At 45.5% G+C, this 19,133-nt stretch overlaps 1 protein-coding gene across 4 annotated transcripts in view; it reads left to right on the top strand.

The window, feature by feature from the left end:
- Positions 1-19,133, top strand: part of SEPT11 (septin 11) — a 60,664-nt gene that overhangs the window by 39,487 nt on the left and 2,044 nt on the right. Inside the window, exons 5-10 of one of the 4 annotated variants that reach the window (XM_014957810.1) lie at positions 855-1,016; positions 2,773-2,869; positions 4,671-4,839; positions 9,625-9,757; positions 10,817-11,004; positions 14,962-18,873. In XM_014957810.1, coding sequence (XP_014813296.1) covers positions 855-1,016; positions 2,773-2,869; positions 4,671-4,839; positions 9,625-9,757; positions 10,817-11,004; positions 14,962-14,977 — 765 coding nt within the window. In that variant the 3' untranslated portion in view covers positions 14,978-18,873. Of the gene's footprint in view, positions 1-854; positions 1,017-2,772; positions 2,870-4,670; positions 4,840-9,624; positions 9,758-10,816; positions 11,005-13,265; positions 13,315-13,673; positions 14,913-14,961; positions 18,874-19,133 lie in introns of those variants that run through there. The other 3 variants (XM_014957809.1, XM_014957808.1, XM_014957811.1) reach the window with 3 other exon arrangements.

The raw sequence follows: 19,133 nt of genomic DNA on the forward strand, positions 1-19,133 counted from the left end.
AGCAAAGCAGATGCTTGTGTGGTGCTTGCTGTGCATTGATCTGTGCTACACTGAGGGTACTGTGCTGTCTCCCCTTGGCTTCTAGATGGTGTTGCTGTTTGCCATCCTGCTGTCAGTGTTGCAAACAGCCTGTCTAGGGAGGAGGGTCAGTAACTTATCTTTAATTTCTGTGTTAACCCTCTCATGCAGTTCTCTTGGGTGACTGTCTTAAAGCTGTGCAGGGAGAAATCAGCCCTAGTCCTGCAGTACAGCGGTGCATGGGAGCAAATGAGGGCGTGCAGGTGGAGGAAGTGTGTCTGTTACTGGCAGCCCCTTCCCTGTGTGTCGCATGGTTCCATATGGACCATCTGCTCCCACCTCCAGTGGGGTAACAGCAGCACTGCTGCCCACCCAGGTGTCCCTGATAACAACACTGAGCAAATGCCCAAGAGGCTATTGTCTGAGTGGGTCTCTTGCAGTAATCCAGCTGGCTGTGGCATGGAGGAGACGTGCATAGATAGTAATTTCCTTTTTCTTTTCTTTTCTTTTTTTTTTTGGAACAGTTCATAATAATCTGTGACAGCATTTCCTGTCCAGCCAGTTTGGATGAGGAGCAGAATATGACAGGCCAGGAAATAGCATGTTGCCAAATTGCATTTGACTTCTTTTTAAGGCCATCATCACTGCTGCCTGGAAATCCTGTCTAAGGCAGTGGTGCTGTCAGCAGTAGCCCCAGGGAAGGTCTTCCACTGGGGAGGTGGTGGCTGGTGGTACTTACAGGGACATTGCTGCAGGATGCATGCTGCTCTCTGTCCTCTCCCGTTGATGCAACATGGGCAGTCTTGTATGTGGAGATACTGTTCTTTGTCTTGCAGGTGAACATCATCCCCATCATTGCCAAGGCTGACACCATTGCAAAAAATGAGTTGCACAAGTTCAAGAGTAAAATCATGAGTGAGCTGGTCAGCAATGGCGTCCAGATCTACCAGTTCCCGACGGATGAAGAGACAGTAGCTGAGATAAATGCCACGATGAGTGTATGTTTTTGGGAGGGGGTTTGCTTGCCTTGGTTTGAGTGGGCCCATCCCTGATGGTAGGACACATTGTGCCGTGTTTCTTTTGGCTTCAGAACTACAGCCTAAGCATAAATACCAGGCTGGCCAGAAGGCTTTTGGAGCTGGAGATACCGGTCACATGTGGGCTGCTTAGCCAGATATAATTAATTTTATGGTAAACGATTCCCCTCTGAGCATTTTTTTCATATCCTTCCCCTATTGCAGTATTGCCATCTTGGGAAAGGAAGAGGATGGGAGGCAGGGCCCTAATGTGGTCAGGGCAAAGGGCTGGGGTTTGGGTTTCCTGTCCCAAATGACCACTTGTTACTTAGTGGGGGGTGATTCACTTCTGCCTTTGTTTTTGCTTTCCGGTGGGAGCGGGGGCGTCAATGATGTTCCAGCTCTCTACAGGGCCGGGGGCCATCAGCAGCAAGGGCTCTGGCTTTCACCTCCTTCCCCTTCCTCTAGCATTTAGGGCAGACAGGACTTAGGGTAGAGCAAACGTTTTAGTGGGATTTACAGAGGCAAACAACTGTTTCCCATGGGCCTGATTTGGAGCGTAAGGGGAAGAACCAAGCTCAGGGTTTCTGGCAGTGACGCGTGTCACAGCAGTGGTGACTAGGCCCTTGAGGGACTGTCATGGGGCATGTAACACTGAAGAAGACATGCCAAACCCAAAGCAAGTGCACTCAAAAGCAAGTGCAAGGATGAGATTGACTTACCAGCAGTTTTACAAGCAACAGAGGCATCGAGATTAAGCCATTTCCTTGCAACTTGAAGGCTTTTGTGAATTTCCCTGCATGACTGCTTGTAGATGAGCAATTGTCACATCCAGCTTGATATCAGACCCTCTCCAAATGTTGATATTGCCTCTTTTCCTTGACTATGTTGTGTTCTCAATGGGGAGAAGCTGGCACAGAGAAGGGGCATGGCTCTGCCAGGGTGCAGCACATGCAGTGTGTGTTTGCCTTCCTCTGGTGCAGCCTGGCAACTGGGAAACTCCTTTGCCAGTTAATCACATCTCCTCTGCCACTTGGCTTCTTCCCCTCCCACCCAGCCTGTGACCATGGCTTGGCTGCCACCACACCAGCTCTCAGAGCTTGTGCCTGGCCCTTCTGGATGGCAGGGAGAGCACTGCAGGGGTGGGCTGGCAGCAGAGGCCAGCTCCCTCCCGGCAGCAGCCACGCTTCTGGGAGTAGATCCCAGATTGTCACCACCACACCCATGGAGAGACTGGGACCTAGCAGAGCTCGGTGACTCAGACGTGTCGGCCCAGGGCTGGGTCCACTCTGCTCTTCCCCTTGCTCACAGCTTTGCCCTTTTTAAGAGGAAGTAGTTATTTCTAGCAGCAGAAAACCCCTGAAATTTTAATGTACCCTCCTTGGGAGGAGGTATTTAATTTTCTTCTTTTATTGTTTGACAGTTATTTTTCCTCAGTGTTCAAATTCAATTCCTGTTTGTAAGACTTCTGCTGTGCTTAAGATAGTCATGCCTTGTAATTATATGAAAAATACGTACATCTCTTGTATTTTTAGGACTTCAGAATTTTGGACTTTAAGTCTGAGGAGGTTTCTCATCCAGACCGTCCTGTTGCTTTTCTAAAACACCAGATGAGTTGCAAAGTCATTTAAGCAACTTAAATCCAGGGCAGCTGCCCTGTAAACAGCTTTCTTCAGAAACAATCCCTGGCAAGGCAGCAAAGGAAATCCCTAACCTTATTGTCCCTTTCCTTTTGTAGGTCCACCTTCCTTTTGCTGTGGTTGGCAGCACTGAAGAAGTGAAGATTGGCAATAAAATGGCAAAAGCCAGACAGTACCCCTGGGGTGTTGTGCAGGGTATGTTACCAGAAGAACAAATAAGACCTTGTCATCCTGACTTGTTCTGATGAAAAGTGCACAGATCTCTGGATGGTTCTGGTCAAAATCTGTCTTGAGAAAACAAGATCATAGCTCTAAGACTTCTCCTTGAAATCAGGGCTTTGCAACCTAGATTTAGACATGGAGAGGGTTTGGCAGAAAGGTGGCAGTGTCAACCTAGCCATTGGCTTTGGGAAAGAGCAGGTTAACATTACTAAGAGATGCTAAATAACTAGCTTGAGAAATGAAAAATTAAATCTCCATTCTCTGTTCCTTATGCTTTTCTACCAGCAAAAAGCATGAGCTTTGACAGCAGAGTGATTCGGTTTGGACCTTGTGTATGAACCTGAATGCAAACTCATAGCTGGGGGGTTTTCTGAGGAGGTCAGCAGGTCCTCTGCTCTCTCAGCTTGAAGTGGGAGCAGAACTAATTCATCACTGGCTGCTTGGTATGTTTTGTCCTGGTATTGTAAACTGTGGACATGCAGCTTAAGTATGCAATTGCTCATAAATTTTTCAGCCAAAAGCTCCTTTCTGTTGGGGAGTAGAGTTTGGGAAGGGCTGTGGTTGCAACTCAAGCTGTACTGAAGCTGCCAAAGATAGGGCTGATTCTTGTTTTCCCAACCAGTGCTGAGAAGTAGAGGGTTGAGATGGTGGTGATCTGCTTGTGGCTTCAGCTTGTGTATCCGGTTGGAGAATGACCCAGCAAACTGCAGGGGAACATTCACTGGGCAATTCTGCAAAACTCACCAAGTTTTTCTCAGTAACACAAGCTGGCCCTGAAAGCAGCTTCAGACTTACTGTGTTCAGCTGTGTACACCAGAGGATAATACTGGGAATAACTCACAACTGGGAAAGAAGTTAATATGTTTGGGATGTCTTGGACTTGACACGTATCCTTTTGGGTTCTTGCTTTTCGCAGAAAACTAGCACCAGAGAGTCAAAGATGTTTAGTTGGGTACCAGTGAGGCTTTGAAGGTCTCGCCCTGAACTGCCCCTTTGCAGAGACAGCTGCTGTGGGAGTGCTTCACCATGTCCCCAGGGCATGCTGCAGAGCTGTGTTAGCAGCAGAGATGCCTGCTGCTTGCCGCTGCATCCTAAAGAGAGAACTTCTGCTCCTTGGCTCGAAGCGTGCCCTGGCTGTTTGCCCTCACTGAAGCATGCAGCCCTCTGGCCACTTGCCCTTCTCACACCGAACAGCTTGCTCACCCAAGGGCTGACCATGACACACCAGACCCTACTCTGAACAGAAGCTGTTATGGGAAGCCACGTTATACTCTCTGTGCTGCCTCCCTTCAGTGCCAGGAGCGGGGATTTAGGGCTCCTTCATAAGGCTAGCTGACATGGAAAAGGGTACAGCATCTCTGGCTGGATCTTCTCATAATCTTTCCTTTCACTGCTGCTACAAACTGAGACTTTGTTGCCTCCCTGTGCCCCTGTTGTTGACTTGGGTTTAAAGTGGATTTGAGTGGGAAGTGAAACCTGGTGAGCAAATGGATCATCACCTTGCAGAAATGCGTGGAGAGACAGGAGCTCTATGGCAGATGGGCAGCACAGACATCTTGCCAATCCAGTGAAAGGCCTTGAACTGGTGCCTATGTGTTGGGGATGGTTTCGTCCCCAGTTCAGCAAGGCATTTTGGTGAAGGCTGACTTGGAGTTCTGCTTGTGTGTCTGAAGAACTCTTGGGCTTGTTGAACTGGGGCCCGGATCCAGGGAAAAGGGGGGGACCTGGCTCCTGGGTTTAACGTTCTCTCTGTGGATGGTTGTCTTTTTTGCAGTTGAAAATGAAAACCACTGTGACTTTGTGAAGCTGCGGGAGATGCTGATCCGAGTGAACATGGAGGACTTGAGAGAGCAGACACACACCCGACACTACGAGCTCTACAGGCGCTGCAAGCTCGAAGAGATGGGATTCAAGGACACGGATCCAGACAGCAAGCCTTTCAGGTAGGAAAGTTTAATAAACAGAGAGATTGGAGAGGTTGGGGTTGCCCATGTTTGCAAGAATCGGGGAGGGAATAGCGATGGTCACTTGGAGCAGCTGAGATGTGAAGTGTGGCTGGGGAGGAAAATCTTGTGCAATGCAATCTTGCTCTCAGGGCTTAGGATTTGTACAGAAGCACGGGAAAAGCTTGGGTGGCTGAGAAAATGCAAGAATTGGCTAACATTTTGAAAAAGTCTGCAAACCTACAGCAGAGCCATACAGGCTTTTTAGAGCCTGCAAAATGTCACCAGGGTGCTTGAAGGTGATGTGTTTTGAAGGCAGAATATGACCCATTTCAGGTAAACCTGGGAATTTTAGGAGAAAGAAGCATGTGTCCATGGATCTATCTGCACCCTGTTGCTTAAATTGTACCAGGGTTTTTTGAGGCCTTCTCTGAGCACCCCTTGCTCTGTCATGTGAAATATAAGCTGCTGGCCTTCACTTTGCCTTTCAGTCTATCTCCTACCTGTTACGTGACAGCCAGTACTAAAAATTGTTTGAAGGATTGATTTCTAAGTGCTCCTTCTGTGACTCAGTGTGGAGAGCACACTGGACTCTTCAAACTGATCTTGCTCTCCATGTTTGAACCTGTCCATTGCTGTATGTGGCTGAGAGGCTGCTGTAATGCAGGGTCTGCTGTGAGGGTGACTACTTTTTCCTTGTTTCTGTGTCTTCAGCATTATGGAAGGGGGTATGTTTTTGCAAGACATGGTGAAAGAGTTTGTGATAGTATGTGATCAGGACTTGTAGGCATGTCTGATTTGGAGCAGTTAACATCAGTTGACAATGTGAATCTATTTTTTTAAGCTGGGAGAATCTCATTTTGGACTTGGGAAGTTGTGGTGTTGGTTGTTTTTTTTTGTTTGTTTGTTTTTTCTCTCTGTTCTTGCTTTACTAAAACCTCTGAATTGTCCAGTCTTAAGTGAAGCTTATGCTCATCTTCCTACTGGCAGTACTATGAGTTTCATGGAGACTTGGGTGAATCTGCTGAATAGGGAGTTTGTTAATCACTTTAGAAGTTCCTCTTGACACTTTTTGCTCTTGGAGAAGGGCAGGTTTTGAGATGGTCAGGTGATACATTAGTGCCCCCTTTCCTACCCCGTAGACTCAACGGTGTTTTGCAGCCAGCTTGCTCTGGTGCAAGTCTGGGCCACATAAAATTGCTGGGCTTGAAAAGTGCAGCTGTGTCCGTGCTGAGATGAAGGTGACTCATGTTGAAGTATAACTGGTTACCAAGGAGAAGATTCTGGGATAAATCTTGTTGACCATCCTAGAGCTTTTCACAGCTGCTCCAAGGTGTGTTGTGAAGAGGGTGCTGTGGTCTGATGCTTGAGGCTCGGCTTATTACTAAGCACAGAGTTTATGCTGTCAGACAGCTTTATTGGTCTGAAGCCCAAGTCATTAGCCAGGGACAACAGCTGTGTGGGAATCTGGGAGGGAGTGTTTGTTTTCCTCTTTCATTTCCTGTTTCCCATTCCTCCCCAACTTTTCCCCAATAATTGCACCCTCTGCCTGAGCAGCATCCCACGCTCCTCTCTGCCCCAGGGGAAGGCAGTCAGAATTAAAAGCGCATCGATGTGGATTTACCCCTGTAAAACACGTGCCGGTCCCTGAGATGGTGGCCATTGCAGTTGGCTTGGGCAGATCCCCATGAACATAGTTCATTTCTGAAGCCTCAACAGGGGGTCTGCCAGGCAGGCTCCAGAGCAGAAGGCAGAGTGGGGGCCGTATGTTCATGTTTCTGGAAAACAGCACTCCATGGTAAGCCGAGCAAGGTCTGCGCTGTGACATGGAGTTTGCATCAGTTCAGGATTTTATTTGTGAATTACTGAGTTTATGCAGCTGCATTTCTTCTTCGGCACAGAAACTCTGCTGCAATCAGTTGAGCCCAGTTCTGTTACTAAACTCGAGTGTGAAGCTTTATTGGATTTCCTTTCTGGAGAGCAATGGCTTAAGATGGGCTCAGCCCTTCCCTTTGAGGAATCTGAGGAATTTCCATTGCTTCCGGTACACGAGGCCTCTTTTGACCAAGCTATAAGTAGAAAGGAAATGAAAATGTACAGAATTCCTCCATCTGGTACGTGCTAGTTTGAAACAGTTCTCTCTGGGCGCCTCCTCCCTCCAATAAATAAACAAAACCTATGATCCCAAGCTGTTCGGCTGAGGCTGATGTATATCTGAAATGAGGAAGACAGTAGGGTTGGCTCTTTCTCTTCTTCCTTCTGAGACCAGGGATCAAAAGCATGCCTTTCCCCTGGGTCTGGGCCCTGGGAGCCACAGGGACCACCACTCTTCAGCCCGTTTGCAGCAGCCAGGAGCAGGGAGCCTTTTGTACATCCTGGGGTTAGCAAGTCAAAAGACCCCAGCAAACCATTGGTGCTGTGTAGGCGCCTGTGTGAGCTGTGAAAAAAGGGAGGCTGGTGATGGTTGTGAGACTTATCTTGCTGGCAGAACCCCCACCATTTGTCCAAGCTGCAGGAGGTGAGGAGAGAGCACCAGTGCCCCCATAGGCATCTGCTCTATGAAGTGGTGTCCTCTGTTGCATAGAGACCCTTCTGCTGTTGTGTATTGTTGTGGACTGGTTTCTCTGCTGCTCTGGTTGACTTTCTCAAAGCGCTTTTTAAAAAATAATATTGTTTCCAAGGGCATCATTTGGTGTGTGGGTGTGTGTTGGGGAATCAAGTTACTCTTGTAATCTAGTTTCATATGTTTGTATACTTAAGGAGCAAATTCCTGTGTTATCTTTGTCTGTGAGAAGCTGCAGGGATCCCAGTTGGTTTGGACTGTTATTCCTTAGGGCTGTAAGTGTGTTTTTCATATGCAGCCTGGAGTTGCTGGGCCAGTTTCTCTGAGAACTTTGCTTCTCTGGAAGTCAGAGCCACTTCAGTAAAAAATTATGCTTGCTCGCTCTAGGTTAGTGGTAAGTTTGGTTTCGTTTGTGGTGTTTTGGTTTTTTAAGCTTGAAGCTGGGACAATTTAACAGCAAGCCTCTGCCACCCTTTCTTCTGCCAGCCTTGTACTGCGTGCCCATCACCCGGCATAGTGTTTTTGGAAATGAGCTTTGCAAGAAATCATTTGCAATACAGGATACCATTAGCAGTGTGTGGAGTTTTCTGCTTCGGTCCGTGAGGCTCTGCTGCTCCCTAGTATAGTGTGTCACTAATTGCAGATTCAGTTTTTGCTCACTGAGCAGTGAAGGCTGATCTGCCCTCGGGGTTTTCCTAGGTTCTAGCCAGACCCTTCAGAGGGATTTATGAATTTAAGTTTCAGTGTCCACAGTCAGAGAATTAAATCCCACACTGAATTTTTGGGAGGTTTTGATTCAGGTCTCCTGATCTCTATCTGCTGTGAGTAGTCTTGTTCTTGATTTAGTTAAGAATCCAAAGATGCCTCTTACCCTGTTCTCCTGTGAAAAAGATTTTTGTCATTTTTAGAATCAGCATTTTTGCTTCCATGTGTGGGAACGTGGTGTGGTCAGCTGGAATTGTGTGATTGCTCCAGGGTGGCCAGTGCTGTGCAAGAGCAGCTTTGGGCATCCTGTCTGTGAGTATTTTAGGAGGTGGCTGAAGTGTCTGTCAATTAGCAGTGTTAAACCCAAGACTGGTGTTTACCTGTTAGGTTTTGCTCTACAGCTCAATACTCCTTCCCTCCCTCCCACCACCCCCAAACAAACAAACAAAAAACCAAAACAAACAAAAGAAACAAACAACAAAACCAAGCAACAAAAATGTGATGAAAAACCTGACAATGTGCTGGAAAAGGCCAAAGCTTGGCTTTAATGGGATTAAGATGTTCCACTGGCCCAGTGGCTAATGTGTTCTTCACATGCATGGATGCAATGTATCTGTGTAATATCAGTGGAGTTTTCATTTAAAAAAATGCCTTTTCAAAAAAGCATCTTGGGGGAAATAGTTATCATTCCCACACTATCATTATAGCTGAAATATCCAAATCCATTTAAGGAATAAAATGAAAAGGAATTTGGCGTTAAGAGTTCCTAAGAGGCTCTGAAAATCTCAGAGGTGCGTGGACAACATATTTTGCATCCCAAATCTTTGCTGTGGTATCTCAGTGCTGGGGAAATGAAGGAATGCCAAGAAGTAGAGGGGGACTAAAGGAATAAAGGAATCCAGTAATGTGGTTATTTGGAGGAGGAACGCTGCTGCTCATTCGCATAGGCTTAGCCTCCCTTGACAGCTAAAGGAGAAAGAGAGGTCTCCCAAGGTGGCTTTATCGAAGTAAAGCCCCTGATCTGAATCTGTTTGCAGTGAATAGCGAAAATCAGTTTTACTGTATTGGTGTCATGCTTAATGAACTACATAAAGCCAGCTTTTGCACTCTGATGTGCCTGTGTCTATTCCATAAACCTTGCACTTCAAATAAAAAGATTCAGGACAGACAGTGGGAGAAATGAGGAGGTGTGACTCAAATGGATCACAAGCCATGTGAGCATCAGGGATTACTGTAGGTGCTTAAATAGTGGCTGTTTATTTTTGAGGATAGTCATCCTACCTTTTAAGTCATTTACAGGATCCTGAACGGTGTGCTCATTTTTGTTTGCCAGTTTGTCTCCCACTGCTGCCACCTAGCAAGCTTTAGAACTGGTTTCAGTGGAGGTGTTCGTGCCTCTGTTGCAATTGGGAACCTCTGACGATGTTTTGTGACGACACGGTGCCGTAATAACACTGAAAAACTCATGACTGTGCTTGAAACACAGTTATGACTGTTTCTTTTCTGTGTTTTTACAGTCTCCAAGAGACTTATGAAGCAAAGAGGAATGAATTTCTGGGTGAGCTCCAGAAGAAGGAGGATGAAATGAGGCAGATGTTCGTCATGCGAGTGAAGGAGAAGGAAGCAGAGTTGAAGGAAGCAGAGAAAGATGTGAGTATATTGTAACTCGGAGGACTGCGTGTAAGGATTTAGGCTGGGGCTTTTCCAAGAGAGCCCTGAGAAGGTGAGCATCCAGGTTCTGACATCAAGCCTGCAGAGGTGCTTGCTGTACATAAAGAGCCTCAAGAAGCAGATACAAATTCAATTCCCAGTCCTGCCATGGACTTGTGGCATGACCCCATTACACAAGTCCTCTGCTACTTTTCTGGGCATATAAAATGGAGCAGCAGTATTCCCTGGTTTGTGGCAGCTGGAGGAGGATATAAACCATGGAGCAAGTGGGAGGTGCTGCAGTGACAGTAACAACAGCTGTGGCTACGTACCCCACAGAAATACCAGCCTTGCTGTGCCATAGGAGTCCTCTCTGCTCTCTCACCTCTTCAGTCCCACCCAAAGGAGAGAATATGTCTGCTACTCAACATAATGTTGATTTGCAGTGGATCTTCAGGTATGGCACAACCAGTGCTGCCCTTGAGTAGTCACACCTAGCTGGAGACTTCCAGTAAGCAGATAAGGACTTCCCAGAGGGCAGTGAGTACCACTCAGCATAGTTGTAGAGGAACGTGGCAGAGCCCTTTGAGAGCTGCCCTGCTGTGATTTGCTCAGTGCATGGAGCTGAGCACTGCTGTGGGACAGAGAACATGTAAATGTCCTGCTAGGGAGGTAGATGTTTTTTAGGCCTTACCAAGGAGCGTATGCTTCTACAGAGGTACAGAGGAGAGCCTCAGAGAAAAATATTGTCCGAAATAGGTATGTTTTCTCGCCTTGCATGAGAGGGTCCACTATGTAAAAGCAATGACAGGTGGAACATGAGGGTTTGGAAGTGTCTGGGGACCTGTCATTTCGACAGCAACTTAAATTCCTGCCATATGTGTGCGCACGCAGGGCTTTTCTCACAAGGTCAGGCATGTGTGGGACAGACCAGTGTCTGTCTGTTATTAATGCACTGAGGTCTCGGAGCCAGTGGAGCTGCTTCAGGCGTCATTACCAGTAATTGAGGTGAAACATACTTCTCTTCCTGTCCAATTCTCATTTTCTCTGTGCCCGCAGCTTCACGAAAAGTTTGACCATCTAAAGAGGACACACCAAGAAGAGAAGAAAAAAGTGGAAGACAAAAAGAAGGAACTTGAGGAAGAGCTTAACAATTTTCAAAAGAAGAAGGCAGCAGCTCAGCTATTACAGTCACAGGCTCAGCAGGCAGGTTCTCAACAAACCAAGAAAGACAAGGACAAGAAAAAGTAAGCGGATGTCACCCAAGTCCTTTGTAGGGATTAATACAATTTGGGAGGTTGTTTTTTCTTTCTTGCTGCATGTCTGTATTTGCTTTTCCCCATTACCAGACTGGAAACTGGGCTTTTATCAGCCTGATCAAATAAAATATTTTTTTCTAAAGGGTGGGCCAGGGACATGATCTTAATTTTTCTCTAGAAGAGTACCTTTAAATTTTATGTTGAAGTCTGACTGGTATGGGAGAGCAATCGGATGGTGGAGTTTTGACCTGTGATCTGTCCAGCATCTTCTGGTATAGCTCTGAGATGTTCTGGGCTCAGATTTATCTGCCTGAGCCAAAACTATTAAGGGCATCTCTACCCGTCCTTTCTTTCACTCGAGAGTAGTCTCCAGTTCCCATCCCTTAAGGTTATAGTTGTAAGCAGGAGTAAATTAGAAACCAAAACTACCATGTTATTTTTACATGGGAAATGCTAGTGCCAAAAGTGAATACTTGGAAGCTTGCTTTAAAGACAAGAATTTTGGGGTTTGTTTGTGTGTTGTTTTTCTTATAAAAAAAAAACCCAAACTACTACGGTACTGTAATTGCAGGTAAATGGCATTTGTGGTTGTATGGAGTTCACATAATAAGCTAAAAAACCCATGCCTTTTTAGTAACGATAATGACACTGTTTTCTACTATTTTATATCTGTATGCTAGGAGTATAACCCTGTACCCTCCAGTACCCACAGTCGGCACCAAGTGTATCTGTGGACGGTCTGTCCCATGGTCAGTATTTGGAGGCGAGATTTTCAGATGTGCTCAGTTTGGACCTAACTCTGCTTCCGTTGAAACTGGAGGAATTGACTTGGGCTCAGAGTTAAGTCACTGCAGAGCTCTGCTGAAAACCTTGAGCTCTAGATAGATCCAAATTGATTGAACCCTTCTCGCAGCCTGTACTTGGAGATGGCTATGTCTACCTGGCTATTAGTGCAAGAGACCTCTATTTATTATAGGATACTGGCTACTTCACTGCGCTTTAAAAACCAGAACGCAAGGTTCACTGAGGTGAGCATACAGTGAAGCCAGACAGACCTTGCAGAGGTGAAGTAGGCTGTGCATGGCTTGTTTGTGTAGCACAGCAGGACAGGTTGCTGTAACAGAGGCCTCCAGCTTTGAGGCCTCCTGTCGTAATTTCCACCAATTTTTCCATATCCAGTAAGGGAATACTCATACAAGTCCTTTCTGGGTCATCTGTGATAACAGTGCTAGTTGATAACTGCAATCAGGAAAGCTATAAAGAGAGTAATGCAGCGAATCTCACAGGAAAATGCTGCTTTAACCCACACACAAAACCGACAGTTCCATACTTCTCTTAATGGCTGATAGTGAAGGGGTGCACTCCTTAATAGACTCTGGCAGAGTTACCTGCTCAATAAACACTAAGCTGTCAGAAGAACCAAAATGCTGGTAGGGACGTGGTATAGACGCTTTTGTCTCCCTTGCTGACCTGTGAACTTCAGCCAGGTCTGAGCTGTCTTACAGCGTGAGCCTATGAGGTTCTGTTGTATTGCATATACACTAGTATATTTTTATACTCGGGGAGGTTATGCTGTCGCTCACTGCATGTCCCCTGTCTCTACTGCTGGTTTGGTACCTGTCATTTGTCGCTTCTGCCCCTGGCTTCCCTAGGGAAGGTGGGGAGGGCCTAGGGCTAGTTCCTCAGCTGATGTACATTAATGTAGCTCCTATGGAGCCCTGCTGCTTTATGCTAACTAGAACCTGGCCTTCAGCACCTGCTGAAATCCATAGAGTGCTTGTGTGCTGCATGCTCTGCTCGGGTGAAGAAACCATTACAGGCTGATGAGTGTTGTGCTGAACCGTAGAAATAGTAAGCGTCGGCAGGTAGTGTCCCAGCATGCTGAAATACCGCCCTGCGACGATGCCTGTCAATAGGAGAGGCTGAAACACCAGTCTTCTCTCATGTGAGAATTCAGACATGGTGACCTGTTTCCTAGAAAATTTTGAAGACACTTTTTCTTATCTCTTAAACGGAGTTGATAGCTTAGTATTTTTAAGAACTCTGCAGTTAGTTTTTTCATCTCTTAGACACAAGACCAGTGCAGTATGTAATGGTCTGGGGAGTTTTGTAACTTTTGGTAGTCAGTGTTAGCTACTATTTGCTTCTGTGAAGTTGGCTGGCACATTACACAATGTTGTGGGTGTGATACATGGATGTTTCTAGCGACCGTGACAAACGCAGTTTCTGCTTTGCTGATGCATTCACAGAAATCCAGTCATGAGGAACGTGCACGTGTTTTAGTGTGTCCTTTCAGTGTCGCTCCACACCAGGTGCTGTAACTGCTTCAATTGTTCCTTAGTGTCTGAATTACTAACGGAGGCTTTAAAGGGAAATGCTGATGCTTCTGCCTTGTAGCACACCTTGGTTTTTCTAAAGGCTTTAAGTTCCTCCTTGCGCTCTAATGAAAAGCTGCAGTTTGTATAGGTAAGGCTTTCAACCGTCCTCTGTGGTGGTTCTTGGGCAGTTGTGCCCGAGGAAATCCTTGCCATGCACGATCCTTGTAGTCTCTCAAAGTAATTCATGGGAATGCTCTTTTTTTTTTTTTTTTTTTTTTTTTTTTTTTTTTTTTTTTTTTTTTTTTTTTTTTTTTTTTTTTTTTTTTTTTTTTTCTCAAGGTGGGATCAGATTTCTCCAACTTGGGCAACAGAGAGTTTCCACTGTGCTGTGCAAGCTGGAGGGAAGGCTCAGGGTGAAATCTGCTGCTGGCCTAACTCTGTGAGGGAGACCTTGGCCCTCTTGTTTTCTAGACTATGCCTGCAGGAACAACTTGTCTTTTAAAACTTTTTTTTGTAATCTATTTCTCAGATTCCTGTAGCTTATGCTTTTTTCATCTACAATTGTTGCACCTCTGGCCTGATGGCAGAAGTGTGCAGGTCTCAGGACAGCACATCAGTGTACCTCAGACACTTGTGTGACTGTAGAGCAGACACATACTCAAGTACTCTCCTGAATGTGGGGCTGAGCATACATACCAAGCCCTTGCCATAACTTTGGGATGGGACTGTGCTTCAAACCTGAAGAATGTGGAGATGGTTCCTGGCAATGGGTTTGGCAAAACCAAACGGGAGCAGCAAATAGCCTTCTGGTCCTTGCCTGTTGTTGGGTAGATGGCCACATGCATGCCTCAACACGTGCTGTTGTGCTACTCATCCTCAACCACCCCAGGAGCCAGGACCATCTGTTTGGGCTCTGTTTCTGTTTATTTCAAGCTGCTTCTGAAAACCAGATGAAGATCAACTTTTTTTTCCAGTTTCCTTTCTGTATAATAGTCTCCTGTCCAATGTGACTGATCTGGCCATCATGGGCCACGTTTCGTCCCAAAGCAATCCCTGAGCTCTAATGCGCACCTATGACCTGAGCTGTAACACACATCTCAGGGCCTGGCCCAACAGGCTGTAAAAAGAGGTGTTTGTTGATGTCTGAAAGATCTGACTTGGGTCCAAAAGCTGATGTGCTGAAGTGCTGGGAGATGCCATGGTGCCCGGGTCTGAGATATCCGAGTTTGGGTAAAGGCTGAGCACACAGCGAGAGCACCCATGGAAAATAACCCAAACTGGACACCTGCAACCGTACCCCTAGCCATGCACATCCTGAAAAAAGGAAGCTTAAAGACACCAGCCACGTACAGACTGTAACCTGGACTAACCTGTGTGCTTGGTTGTTCAGTAGTTCTGCCCCTTCAGTTTTTCTTTTTGCTTTTGCTTGTCATAGGCTAGAGTAGAACCCAACTTTGAGGTTTAATTTCTTTTTAATCGCATAATCCATCTGCATGCACACCCACCAGAGCGGGTTGCTGGTGTCGGCTCTCCCAGCTTTCTTTGATTTTGGGTGGGTATTTTTTTCCATTTTGGGTTTCATTATTGCTAACTTCTTTTGTTTTTTGTTCTTTTTTTTAACTTGCAGTGCAAGCTTCACATAAAGCCTGTCAAGCCAAGGATGTTCCTGCATTCACCTGCTTTTGCAGTAATGTGTCTCTGCCATCTGTTTTCTTTCTTTTTTTATTTTTCTTTATTTTTTTAACATTAATAACTATTAGCTCATCTAATAACATAGTGGGAACAAGAAGGAAGAAGGATTGGGTACAGGACTGTATGCAACTGGAAGCTCAGGGGTGGGTGGAGGGGCAAGGTAATGATACCATGTATTTTTCTGGTCAAAACCAGCAGCAGTAAATAATTTTTGGCTTCAAATTTGAACTGAGAGTCAGGGTTGGATGTCAGCAGCTTGGGTGAACGTCATTGACTGGATCAGGTCCTCAGGCTGCTAGCCTCCCCAGCTCTTGGAGGGCTGGCTGCAATAGCCCTGTGCTGAAAGGGACCCTGGGGAAACAGAAATCAGCCTCAGGGAGTTACTGCTGTAGGAGGTCACAGCCCAGTCCCTGGTGTGGCTAAACCCTGGAGTTTAGTCCAACCCTTATTCCTTAAACAGCCAACGAGTTGGGGCAATATGAGTCCCGCTGCTGGGGGAGGGGAGGTGGGGGGGTACATGTGTGTAGATAACAAAAGTTTAACTGACCTTGCATGCCATTACATTTGCATGATATTTTTTATTAGTTCCTGTTTTTGTTGTCTGACTTGATCATGCTAGTTGGCTTGGATTTATCGTCATGTGCTGGAGTGTTTTCACAGCCACCTTTCCAGTTCAGTGCAGTAGCTCCCTGCTGAACGCTGCGCTGGGAACCAAATGGTGCCGCAGGGGCCTGGGAGAAGGACCATTCCTCATTATTGCTTTCCATGTGTTGCTTCCATAACCTTTGAAATCTCACTTAAAATAGTACCTGTTTTCCAGTGTGCATGATCTTAGCAAGACTTAGCAGCCCTTAGGGAATCAAATGCTTGGGTGGGGGAAGACAATAGCCTTCAACAGCCTCTGATGGAGCCTTCAGGAGGATTCCTGCACGAACTTAAATATTTACAAAGCTGTGGGATCCACAATTCATGTCAACAGAGGGAGGGCACCTGGACATACATTCTCTGAGCTCCCCACTGGCCCTCCTGCCCAGGGACAATGTCCCATTCAGATGTCCCTTGAACATGAAAAGAAGATTTAGCATAAGCCAGGCCTCGCTCTGTGGCCAGCACGGTATGGAAATTGGTCTGTTTAATGTATATTTTCTATGCCATTGCTTTTTGGACAGGGTCTTTCCCTTCCTTCCCAAGAAGTGGCGAGCCATGCTTACCCTCTGACTCCTGGATTTCTTTCTCTTCTGCTGATGTACAGCCAGCATTTCCACTGCTCCTAGCTAGGTAGTCTCCTGTTTCTTTCTATAAAGCACTCTTAAAAATAACTTTCTCCACCTAAGTCTCACGCACCGCAGTTTTTTGCTTGTTTCTGGGATGGAATTTCTGCCTCTCTAGAGGAAAATAAAGGCAGAATTTATCACCTTTTCTGAAGTGCTAGATTGGAAAATGTGTTTGGGGGTTAGCTTCTGGGTTGTCTTTGCTTTTTAACCTTCACTGTTTAAACATGGCTCTGGGAAAAGGAAATCTAAATACGATGTCTTGGACAGACAGCAGAAATTGATTGGAGATAAATTTTTGGCTGTACATCTGGAAACAAAATAGTTGAGCCTTTCCTCTTGTTTTTTCGTTTGGGTTTTTTTTTTCTGGTGGGTTGTTTAGTGTTTTCTTGTTGTTTATTTTTTCTTAACACAGGAGGTGCGAGCTATTAACTGTGATGCTCTCTTTGCCAGGTTAAATAGGTTGGCTAGGGGGTTGTTTGGAAAAATTAAAGTATGGTTCCTGTGGCTTCTGGCAAATCCAGCTTTAAAATCTTGAATTATCAAGGAAGAAGTTTGGGTTTGGACATTTTTTATTTTTTTTTATAGTCATATCATATGCACATCACCAAATGCTTGTGGCAATATGCTTTGCTTCAGCTGTTTCTGTGCGTGTCCTCTTTTTAATTACCAGCATTTTGTGCCAAGTAGAAAACTTAATTTTAACATTTATTTGCCCTGTGTTCTTTAACAGCTTTTCAAGGGATGTTTGGCAGGAGAAATCAGCTGAGTCTAGCCATATTTTTTTTTTTTTTTTTTTTATGGAAAGCTGTGGCCAAGTGCATTAAAGATATTTTTGGTTGGGTTTCTTCAGCAAAAACCAAGCTGTTTTGGAGAAACTGGGAATGAACCCTAAACTTGCAAGAGCTGAAGGTACTGTTTTGGTTTTTTTGCCAAAGGAGATGTAGATAACTTCTTGTTCTCCTTAAACCCTGGGCCATGTTTAGCTTGTTACTGTTGCACTTCTTTCTTCTCTTTACTTATGCCTTTTTTCACAGTAGCCCCTGATTCTGCATGGAGTAAATGATACACTCAAATCTAGTTGGATGTGCTTTCACTTTTGCATGTAAGTACAGTAGTAAGAGACTCACCCTTTCTGCCTCGCTACTGATACAGTTGTGTTTTTCTGGGGGGGATTCTTTAAGTCCACTTACTTGCAAGTGGCATTGTTAAAACTGCTCGAAAACTTTCCGCAATCATCTGCTTTTGCTGCGATGTTGAAAAGAAGCCAGAGGGAACACGGCATCCAGCTCCTGTTGAATGCCTAAAGCAACCCTGCACAGCTTCTCTGCATGCTCGAAGCCAGCAAGGCAGCTGGTGAAGCTGGACAGATGGTTGCATGGGCCCAAGCCTTGCCTGAGAGGCACTGCAGCCTTTCACGTGCTTTAGACAGCAACGATAACCAGCTGTTAATGCTGCATGTTTCTGACAAGGTGGATTTCAAACCTTAGAATAATATACAGGAGTAAGAAAGCACACCAAAACTTGTGTTTCTGGGATGATAGTGTTCCCAGGGCATGGAATGAACCCCCAGAATGGGAAAACAAACAAAATCCAGGTGGCTGAGAGGGGCTGCAGCTGCTCTGTCGAGGTGGGCATGTGTGCATCCAGCAGGCAGCCGGAAAGGTGGAGATGAGTAAGCGTTTGCTCCCCTGAAACCTCACTGGGGTTGCACAGTTACCTTCCAGGAGGGCAGTGAGTAGGCAGGAGCCCTTCTTGCTCATGGTCATTACATGCATTGCCTTGCATCTCCTGTGGTGTATGATGCTGCCGGGGAGGGCAAAGCAGCGACTGGCACCCACCCTGGGTTCCTCTGCAGCCTGGAAACTGCAACTTGTGTCACCCCCTCCACGTGTTTTTGACGGCTTGAAATCCTCTCCAGGAGATTTGTATCTTTGTGTCTCTCTTTAAGCATGTTTTTTATTTAACATGACCAGTGTTTCTCCAGGTAGCTTCATCCTGCTTCTCCTAAAACGTCCAAGTGAGAATGGGAATGTCTTTTTGTGTGTGATCATATCAGATATGTCCATTTGAATCTGGTTACCATTTGCCCTTCTAAGATGTTAGAAGAGTGCGTATTTGTCTCTTCTCCAAGGACCCTGGTTGCATTTGCAGTACATGATATCCATAACGCTTTCATCAGCGTGTATCAGCGTGGAACTGTACAAATATGAAGGGTTTTTTAATTAACGGAAAATAAAGCTGTGAACAGCGGTAGAAATATTGTATTTGTATACATTTTTAATATCCTGATTGCCTTAAACTATAGATGTAGAACTTTATTACCTTGCTATTTGAAAATAACCCGTGTTTGTAACTGAGTTGTGTAACCTACATACAGTGTTAATGCAAATTATATGTATGCATCTGATAGATACTGTCACTTTATTTGATGTTAAAATATTTCAGTTTTTGAATTACAAATTGAATAATAACCTTCTAGCATAAGCTCAGTTATTTCTTGTATATGCTTTAGATTACATACACAAATAGTGGCAACATTTGAAGTGGGGAGAGGAAATATATTTTTACCCAAACGCTTTGGTCTTTGCGTGGCCTTTGTGACTTTGTTTTGCTGTTGCCATTGCCTGTAACAGCGTGACAGGAGGGAATGAGGAAATGTGAAGTTTCCCCACAGGTTGTTTTGTGCCTTTGAGATGCCTCTGTAGGTTTGTGCTGGTGTTTCTGTTGGGTTGTTTTGTGGTGTTTGTGGGCTTGTGCTCCAAATCAGCCGGTGTCTTGAAGAGGTCCAAGCTTCCCTGGTGTAGTTGGTTCATATGACACCTTCCCACTGCAC

This window comes from Calidris pugnax, unplaced genomic scaffold (genome assembly GCF_001431845.1).
Source record: "Calidris pugnax isolate Ruff unplaced genomic scaffold, ASM143184v1 scaffold349, whole genome shotgun sequence".
Taxonomy (NCBI): Eukaryota; Metazoa; Chordata; class Aves; order Charadriiformes; family Scolopacidae; genus Calidris; species Calidris pugnax.